This window comes from Aedes albopictus, chromosome 3 (genome assembly GCF_035046485.1).
Source record: "Aedes albopictus strain Foshan chromosome 3, AalbF5, whole genome shotgun sequence".
Classification (NCBI taxonomy): Eukaryota; Metazoa; Arthropoda; class Insecta; order Diptera; family Culicidae; genus Aedes; species Aedes albopictus.
In genome coordinates, this window is record NC_085138.1 from 2,747,472 (window position 1) to 2,758,219 (window position 10,748).

Sequence of the window (10,748 nt, forward strand, 5' to 3'; positions counted from 1 at the left end):
TTCCTTTTTGCGGTGTAACATTTCGCGGAATGACATTTGGCGGAATGAACCATTTCGCGGAATGCACCGTTTCACCGAAAACCATTTGGCGGAATGTACCGTTTCGCGGAAAAACGTTAATAAGAGAGAAAAAATTAACTGATGGAGAGACTACTGCCGTGAATCGCATATCTGTCCCATTTGCATAGGAAATCCAGCAAAGATGGGACTGATATGCGATTCACGGCAGACTACATCATGAAAATATTTATGATTAAAAACTGAAAACAGCAAATGAAGTATGGAATGTCTGACATTAACAATTCAATGTTTGTAAGGGTATACTTTGAAAGAACAGCCTATGTATGAAAAAAGGGAAATTCTCTGATAATATTAATTTAGCAGCTGTTGTTCTAAAATCAGTATAATGCATAATATTTATGAAAGCACAATCTTTGATGTGAAGAAGTAATGCTGGGGCATTAGCCTGAATTGACGTTAGGTGATTAATCACTGGGCTGAATAGATGTTAGACTAATTGGTTTGAAAAATCTGCCCATTACTATAAAAAAGAAAAATCTCATGAGAATGAGTAAGTTGCTGGGTCACCCAAATAACACTGTAGCACTGCAACTTATAAGTACACAACTTATTCTTAAAAGAAGGTTAGATGTAGATATCAGTTTGGTCACCAGCAAAAGGTATTTGAAAATGACAAATTTCCTACGGAGTTAGCAGTAGACTACCAATAAATAACGTAACAGTACAACTCAAAAAACGTCCTTGATTAGGAGAAGGATAAATCTCTGAAGGTAGGGTCAGCAGCCTGGCCATCCAAAAATTCACCAACAGTGTTACTCTAAAGAACAGCCCATTCTTGATAGAAGAAAAAAATCATCATTTGGTTAACAGTTTGGTCGTTAGCCAATTTTTTGAACTATGTTACTTGAAAGAACAGCCTATTATCAAAAGAAGGTGAAATCTTTATAATGTTATCAATTTGATCGTCACAAACTGTCCAACACATGAACGGGCTTTGATGGAAGGAAGGCAAATGAAAAATTTGGTAGTCAAACTATAATGTTACTGGAAAGAACAGCCTTGTTTGAAAGAAGGAAGAATCTCTGAGGGAGTTTGCAATATAAGCCCTTGAAGGTACAATTTATGTGACAACGATTATTACGCCTAATATTTCCATTCGACCTTATGGCAATTGGCCTAATGACCTTTGGCCTGACGTTCAGAATTCTTGAGAACAGCCTACGAATCAAAGAAGGTAAATTTTTATTCAATTGATATCAGATTTAACTTTCCGTAACTCGCGCGGTTGGCTACCACCGTCAGTGCCACGCTAATGCTGAGTACAAAAAGCGAGATTTTTTCAACGTGTTGTACACAATACGATAGCGGGATCACTCGAGGGTTAAAATTAATTAGTACAATCACAGAGCTAAGGTACATGAATCTCTGATGGGGCCAGTAAAGTTCAGCAGTGAAAATATGTAATTTGTTATTCTAGTATTATTTGCAAAATAATAAATTCCGCGAAATGGTATTCCGCGAAACAGTACATTCCGCGAAAAGTCGTTCCGCGAAATGGTATTCGGCGAAATGGTTCATTCCGCGAAATGTTACACCGCGAAAAAAAATTCCGCGAAATGGTTTTCGGCGAAATGGTATACAACCCCTTTGGGCATTTTTAATGGAAAAATGAAACAAATTTCATGCAGAGATTCAATCCTGGCTTCAGCTTCATAGTTGACATCTTCAAAATATATTGAGTCCATGTGTAAGCTAGCGGACATCCAAACAACAACATATAAAGCATAAAAATTATTATGAGGTATAACAAACAATCGTGGAAGAATTACGCAGATAGAGTGATGGGAAAGAAAAGTAGAACCTTTTATACCTTGAAGCTCCTGATTTCAGAATAGTTTGTATAGCCTAGAAAGCCCCACGAATGTACTAAGGGTCTGCGTCAATTGGCGAAATAAAATTAATTTTCACTTAAACTTGACAGTTCCATAATTATTTCATTAGGAAAACTGTCAAGTTTAAGTGTTGAACTGTCAAATTTAAGTAAAAATTAATTTTAATTCGCCAATTGACACAGACCCTAAATGCATAATAGCTGTGCACGGGGTTCATCAGTAGCATACATAGAATACATTCCACAAACTTTTGTTACAATTAATGGGTAGTACGCTGATCGCACGAATTTTTTTTTTTTATCTGTATTAACGAGATTTTTAGCCCTGGGCTAGTTCATCTCGGGACCCACGCTTTACTTCCCTTCCGAAGGAAGAACTCACATTGTGCGAGTTTGTGGGGAGTGGGATTCGATCCCAGGTCCTCGGCGTGATAGTCAAGTGTTCTAACCATCACACCAGGTCCGCTCCACATCGCACGAAATTTCTTCGCCTATCTCGATGCGTGGAAAATTCAGGCAAAGAATTGCTCAAGAAATAATAAAGCGTCGCTTTATTCCACATCCTAATACGGAGCTGAAACGAAACGTCAAATCAAATGGGGCTTGCTGTGTTAAATTTCTTGACCATTCTAGTCACGGAAAAATATGCACTGAGCGAAAATTACTTGAGCGATTCCGTTTGAAGTGCATACCTCGCATAAAGCATGATATAGTGTGTAGATATTCCAACCACAACTTCAAAGTGTATTGGAGGTTGTGGTAGTCGAGTTCAACTCCTGGGGATCGCAGCAAGCGAGGGGACTGACGAAAACGGACGACAGTTATCGGTAGGCAGCAGACACGTCATTAATACGGGTATAGTGTAGAAATTGGACTTCAATAAAGGATTATTATAAATTAGTTAGTGACTACAAGATATTGATAAATACCACATATTGGCGACGAAAAGTGAATCCACGTGTGCGCGGGAAGTTGAAGTAAGTATTTATTCGAGGGTTTTGCCCAAATTTTGAAAAAATATCTCGCCTTGAAAAAGGGAGGTGCCTTTGCGGTGGATGAAAATCCAACCGGTGCGGGCAAGAATATCTCCTTGCGGCGGGTGAAAATCCGACCAGCATAGGAATATTCAAAGTATGGTTTTAATCTTCCGGGCAGTACGGACTACCAAACCAAAGCGAAAATTTTCACTTGGCGCATTTGATCACCATGGCAACTTATTATTGCTAAGGAAAGAGCTGGGAAGTAAAAGTGTTGTTTATTTTGGTAAGGGTTCAATGTATATAACACAGGTTGAAGTTACCATAGCGACCCTGAGCGTCATAATAACAGTGTCAAAGGAGTAGGTGTAATCTATAAAAAGTTTGGTACACAAGGTGATTTTTTCAAATTTGGGCAAATCTTTAAACAAATCAACTCAAAACTAATTTATCAAAATTTGTTTTTGATAGCTGGACAATGGAGGATCAACTATTTAAGATTCCGCCTTTCGATTGCGAAAACGTGCCCTTATCCGAACTTCAGCAAACGTGGTTCGACTACAAAAAGCAATTTGAGTATGTCGCTGAGGCTCTGAGCAAAAAGAAGCGGAGGAAGCTGAAAAGCATTTTCCTAGCTGTAGGAGGACGACAACTTCAACGGGTCTATGAAAACTTAACTACACATGACGACGAGGCTCCCGAAGGCGAAGATGAATTTAGCACGGTAATTCGTAGGTTGAACGAATATTTCGCACCAAAAAGGCACGATACTTTCGAGCGTTACTCGTTTTGGACCTTGGCGCCATCGGCCGGAGAAACCCTGGATAAATTCCTACTAAGAGCAAAAACAGCTGCAAACAAATGCCAATTTGGTTCTACTGAGCGCGAAAGTAGAGATGCGGCTGTAATCGATAAAGTGGTGATGTTAGCCCCTCCGGATTTGCGTCGGAAAATTCTGGAGAAATCCAATATAAATCTAGACGATTTGACGAAACCCGTGAATTCGGATTTGTCCATTCAACAACAAGTTCGCGAACTAAACCAGCATGCTCAAGGACTAGGAAACATGCAAGCGAATCGCAGTGGTGCTCTGGTGAACAAAATCGAATGGACGAATGACCACTGAATGCGGCAGATGTGGAAATAGGCCGCACAAGCCAGAAGACGTTTGCCCGGCAAAGAATGAGCAGTGTCGTATTTGTAACTATTTTGGTCACTTCGCCAAGAAATGCAGAACGGAACCAAAGAAATACAAGATGCAACCGTCAATCCCGAAAAAGCGTAAGTTGGAAGAACCTGGCGGGCGGCAGCATAATGATCGTATAAAGGTACCGAGGACCGGCGACATTGAAGTGCAGAAGTTGGGTGTAAGAAAAGATGGTCGAGAGAAGTCGTTCGTCTATGCCATTAGTGACAACCACGATGAGATGATTTGGTGTAAGGTTTGACAAGTGTTGGTTGAAATGATGATTGATTCAGGCTCGAAGTTCAACATCATCGACGAATCCACGTGGAAATACTTGAAAGAAAGAAGCGCGTATATCACCAACGTAAAAGCTTCCGACAAACGTCTTTGTGCCTACGCTCAACGGGGAACGCTGGAAATTCTGTGCACATTTGATGCCGAAATTCGGGTGGTCGATGGTTCTCGTAAGCCGTTGAGTGCTGAATTTTATGTCGTGAAAGGCGGTAAACAAAATTTACTGGGACGAGACACTGCCAAAGAGTTAGGGTCCTCCTGATCGATCTCCCTAGCACTGTTGAGGAGACGGTGCAACATGTTGCTGACAGCCCGGTTGAAAAATTTCCTACAATCAAAGGTACAGTCAACTAAAATTATAACTTCAATGAATAAATAAATGATATGTAAATTATATTTATTGAAGGGATTAAATTACGCATTGAAATCGATGAAAGTGTTACTCCAGTGGTACAGCACGTTCGTCGTGTTCCAATCGCATTGCGTCAACAAGTTGAAGACCAAATCAATCGTTTGTTGAGGTCCGGGATTATCGAGAAGGTCGATAAACCAAGCCCATGGGTGTCCCCGATGGTAATCGTCATCAAAGATGATGGTAATGTACGTTTATGCATTGACATGCGACGTGCGAATTCAGCAATCAAAAGACAGTACCATGTGATTCCAACATTAGATGATCTTTTGGCAAGGTAACATACACTAAAAAAAAAATGATGACTTTAATTAATGATGTTTTTACAATCAGGCTGAATGGATCACAATGGTTCTCGCGACTTGATATAAAAGATGCCTATCATCAGGTCGAGCTACACGAGTCAAGCAGATATATCACGACATTCATAACTCATTTAGGAATGTTTCGATATACTCGCCTAATGTTCGGTATTTGTAGCGCTTCGGAATACTTCCAAAGGACCATCGAACAAATTCTGTGTGAATGTCCTAACACATTTAATTTCCAAGATGACATCTTTATACATAGAAAGACTGAAGAAGAACACGATGCAGCCCTCGCGTGTGCTCTTGAAACTTTGGAGGCCCATAATGTAGTGCTCTATACAAAGAAATGCAGGTTCAAGGTCATTGAGACTGAATTCCTGGGTCACCATATTTCTCGGAATGGACTCAAACCCACAGACGATAAGATAGAAGCCATCTCGAATTTCAGATGCCCCAGGACACCAGAAGAGGTTCGAAGCTTTTTGGGCCTGGTAGGGTACGTTGGTAGATTTATTCCTGATCTCGCAACAAAAACGTTTGAATTGCGACAACTTATATCTGGTGACAGTACGTTCAATTGGACACCACGGCACGAAGATGCGTTCAATAATCTGAAGGAGGCTGTATGCTCCTATCCGGTACTGGGATATTTCGATAACACACGCCGTACCAGAGTCATTGCAGATGCTTCGCCGGTAGGACTGGGTGCAGTATTGGTGCAATTCGAAGATGAAAACGATGACAAGCCAGTAATCATATCTTATGCCAGCAAAAGCCTATTCGCTACTGAGAGGCGTTACTGTCAAACTGAGAAAGAAGCCCTGGCTATCATTTGGAGTGTCGAGAGATTCCAGCTGTATCTAATTGGAAGGGAATTTGAACTGGAAACTGACCACCGACCGCTCACAGCCATCTTCAAGTCCTCGTCGCATCCACCCGGCCGAATCTGAAACGATTCTCTTCGAGCCAGGTTTTTCTACTCGCTAATTCCAGACGGGAATCGGCCAAAGCCCCAAGCTGCTGGTCTTGAGCCGACGGCTGCTTCCGGGGTGGGTACTCAAGGCCTCTTTTTGGTAACCTGGATCTCAGGGTCGTTGAGGTGGTCTTGGAGAATTCCTAGGGGTTGGTGTGGTGAAAAGGCGGACAATACAAAGTGGAACGGACAATGGAAAACAAGATTTCTAACAATGAACACTAAATAAACTCAACTGTGGTTCAGAGGGCCATACACAATTTATTAAAACTAAGTTCTGAAGTCTTGGGAGTTTATTAATCGTTGTTGAAGGGGGGGGGGCGTTTACAATAATGGAGTGAGCTCACCGGTACGTTGCGGCCGTTGCTGCTACGATGATCAGGTGCTGTAGACGTTGGTGCCAGTTGGGATCTTCTTTCTTCTTCTTCTTCTAATTGTTTCTTCTGTTTCGCTTCAACTTCTCAATCACATAACGAAGGGGGGGGGGGGTTGGTGTTTGACGGTAAGGCCAAAATAACTACGGCCATTGTTCCACACGGCCCGGAGAGTGGTACCACAACGCGCGCGCACTTTCACAAAGTCGGGAAATCGAGCGAGTCGACACCATTGTTCTTTTGGCAAGTTACAGTCTTTTCGAAACGTCACCAGGTGGTCCTACTCCGAGGAGGCCACTCCTTGCCACTTTCGACTATCACTGCAGTTTCACCAATGTTCACCACACTCGCTCGATTATTGTCGTACGTTAACGATCAAAGTAGGCTTAGCTCAGCTGGCATTAACTTTTATAAATCGGTGTCCTCTTGCCAACCGTTGTGGTGTAGCCATACTATGATCCGTACTGTCTTTAACTATTTTGCCTTTTAAAATTGTTTGTGACGTTATAGCTGTATGTTTTATTGATTTAATTTTATATTAGCGTTAAACAACTAAAACTCGCGGAACTGTCACCGGATCGTTTTTTTTTTGTCATACGAAACCGGACCGTCTTCTTCACTTCTCCGGACCAAAACTTAAAAGAGAACTTCTCCAAATTCCGCCATGTCATTTATAGTCCTCCTAGAAGGCCTAAGGAGAGAAGGGGGGGGGGGTAGTCCTTCCACCCCGCAGCTTGACTTATTCAGAAATTGCATATCATGGCTTTGGTGACAAATGCTTATCCAAAGACGCCGATGATGATGACAGTTACTTACACACTAAACAGATTTTAACAATTTTTGAGTAAGGTGTCATATAAATTTAGTTAAATAAAATTCCGATTTGAGGCTACATGCGAAGCCTTGACACTACCTAACGGACACTTGTTTTCCATTTTTTTTCTAAATAAATAATCTAGTAATCTGAATAAATATGTAAATAAAGCATCTAATATTGAATAGTAAATAAATGAATAAATAAATAGGAATAATAAATAAATATAAATAAATAAATAGATAAATAAAGCATCTGAATAATAAACAAATCTACAATCGGAATATTTGAACAGAACAAAATAATTAAATAAATAAATGAATGAACAAATAAATAAATAAAGAGACACCTGGTGCTACTAAGTGTAAAATAAACATAACTCAAACACAAAACTGTGGAGACCAACATTTATTATACACTTAGACATTTAAATAAATAATACAAAGATACAATATTCCATAAAAAAAAACAATAACAATAACATGCTCTGAACCAACAGCTAGCCTTTGCACCACACAAGAATTGTTACCCAAACGGTTGGTAACAAATCGAAAGGTGGGTCCTGAGGCTGCAGCCGTTCAAGTTTCGTGTAATCTACAGGCCAGGTAAGGACAACATCGCCGATTCTTTATCTCGTCTGTAAAAATTAAAACAAAGCCGAGGACACTGATAGCTCCGACGATCACATGTACATCAATGCAATTACAGAATCAGTTGCAATTGACGTATCTGAAATAAAAAGTGCATTAGAATCAGATCCTGAATTGCGATTGGTAAGGGAAGCACTATCAAAATCGGATTGGAATGATGAAATAATCAAAACGGAAGCAAAGGCATATGTTCCGTTTCAAAAAGACCTTAGTTTGCTTGAAGGATGCGTAATCCGTGGTTGTCGTCTTGTTATTCCAAAACAACTACGACCACGCATGCTACAACTTGCCCATGAGGGTCACCCGGGTGAGACAGTAATGATAAGTAGATTACGAGATAGAGTTTGGTGGCCAAAGATAGATGATGATGCCAGAAGGACTGTAAGGAGTTGTGAAGGATGTCGTTTGGTAAGCAAGCCCCCTGCTCCGGAGCCAATGCAGCGGCGGTTGATGCCTGATGAACCATGGGTGCATGTCGCAATGGATTTCTTGGGTCCGCTTCCATCCAATGAGTATTTGGTGGTAATCGTGGACTATTACAGCCGATATAAAGAAATATGTATAATGAAGAAAATCACTTCCGAAGAAACCATAAAGCGTCTAGAACCAATTTTCGTTCGTCAGGGCTATCCTAGATCGATTACTTTGGATAATGGACGACAGTTCATCAGTAAAGATTTTGAAGACTATTGTTCAACAAGGAATATTGTACTGAACCATACCGCTCCATACTGGCCACAAGCCAATGGAGAGGTAGAACGGCAAAACAATTCACTGTTGAAACGTCTCAAGATTAGCCACTCACTAAACCGAGATTGGAAGACGGATCTACTCCAGTATATGATGATGTACAACACAACTCCTCACTCGGTAACAGGCAAAGCACCTACTTCCTTGTTGCAGAACCGAGTAATTCGTTCAAAGATGCCATCTATCAAGGACCTCGAATCAGCACCACCAGTCAGCTCTGGAGTTCATGACAGGGATACAGTGTTAAAATATAAAGGAAAGGAGACTGAAGATGCAAGACGTCACGCCAGACCATCGGATATTCAAGTAGGAGACAAAGTCCTTTTGCAAAACCTCGTTTCAGCTGGCAAGTTAACTCCTACATATGATAAAGCGGAATATGAAGTATTAGAAAGAGTTGGAAATCGAGTGAGAATAGCAGAACCAGTGTCTGGACGAGTCATCGAGAGAAATGTAGCCCATGTGAAGAAGATTCCTGCTTTTGATCTTAGCCCTGGAATCGAAGAACTTCCAGCAATCGAGGATGAGCCACCCGCTTTAGAATTTGGATCTGTACCTCGCCCTTGTCGCCGCGTGACCCGTCCTTTGTGGCAACAAGATTACATCATCCACTCTACTGAGGACGCTTAGTCTTTTGTTTTTGTGGAAAAAAGGAGATGTGGTAGTCGAGTTCAACTCCTGGGGATCGCAGCAAGCGAGGGGACTGACGAAAACGGACGACAGTTATCGGTAGGCAGCAGACACGTCATTAATACTGATATAGTGTAGAAATTGGACTTCAATAAAGGATTATTATAAATTAGTTAGTGACTACAAGATATTGATAAATACCACAGAGGTCATTCGTATTTCATGGAATGTTCAACAGTATCGAATTGGTCGTGGTATTGTGAGGTCTAATGGACATCAACATGAATGAATTTCTTGGATAGAGTAAACAGAAATGGTGGTAGATCCTGTAAAGTAGATCTTAAAACAATCAATTCCAGAGTAGTTTTAATGACGACCTAGATCACCAATTTGTGCATCAAAAAGTTTTTAGCGATGCTTTGATTTTTCGCCGAATACGTATATTTGTTTTTAAAATTTTTATTCCATCATGTTTATCAGACTTTTTTTCCGATCTAATAGATGCCATCGCTTTTATCTTCTTTGAATTGACAATTCTAGAAGGATCAAGGAGCCACAGGCCTTTTAAGTTGACAGGTCCATGTATGCCATTGTTTACAACTGCCGAACAAAGGCGTAAACGCTGAACTGTCATTTTCATAGGAGAACTGTCAAAGGCCCCCAAAATCTGCTGATTTTAGACGAAAAATTAAAAGGCCCATTAGAGCCATTAATAAACTTACACTAAAGTAGGATGGACATCAAAGCACCCTGCTGAACAGGTGGAACGGTTCCTCTAGTTATTGAAATAGGTTCCATCACACCACCTTTTCAAAGCGCCTCTGCAAGTGGCGTTTCCGCTTCAATGGGAACGACCCTCCCCATCCGTGTGAACTCTTCGTTTTGCCTAATTAGTTCACATTGAACAAAATTTAGCAGTACGAACTAACCGCGACATTCACCTTTCATTTGTTTCCTTGCAATTTTCCGCACAAGCGAGCGCACATTCCAAAACAATCCATGGCGACCCCCTTTTTGCCCGAAATGCATAAGGAAGAGCGCACGAGAGCGCGAACGCTATGATCTAATACTGCTCGCGCACGATTACGACAATTCTCGGATACTTTTTCAAAACGACGTATAATACACGCAAATCCTATGTTGATACGTCGTTTTGAATAAGTATCCGAGAATTTAATAATTTTCCTCTCGTATCTCACTTCGTGTGCTCATTCGTCGCCGGCGTCGTCGCACAGTTTTACGCGCTTTCATAATATTCAATTCACACGACGAGACACTATACCAACCGCCGCGCCGCCAGCAGCAGCGATTGAGTCACCCATCGCGCACCAGCTGATGACTAGAAGCCGCGCGGCCGCGCCAGATGACGAGAGTCTTCCCGCTTGGCTTGGTGGAAGCGACCGACGCGACGCGACGGTTGCAAAGACCCCATTTTCCGGTTCTTTCAACCTCACCAAGTAGGCTAGAA

General features: G+C 41.3%; 1 protein-coding gene across 1 annotated transcript; it reads left to right on the forward strand.

The window, feature by feature from the left end:
- The first annotated feature begins 8,380 nt into the window (after positions 1–8,380).
- Positions 8,381–9,280, forward strand: LOC134290110 (uncharacterized protein K02A2.6-like). The gene has a single exon (XM_062857146.1). It carries the CDS (start codon positions 8,381–8,383, stop codon positions 9,278–9,280), a length of 900 nt encoding a protein of 299 aa, XP_062713130.1.
- The last annotated feature ends 1,468 nt before the right edge of the window (positions 9,281–10,748 follow it).

Coding starts and splice junctions, on each gene's coding strand:
- LOC134290110 (XM_062857146.1), top strand. CDS start 8,381: ATGGATTTCTTGGGTCCGCTTCCATCCAATGAGTATTTGGTGGTAATC.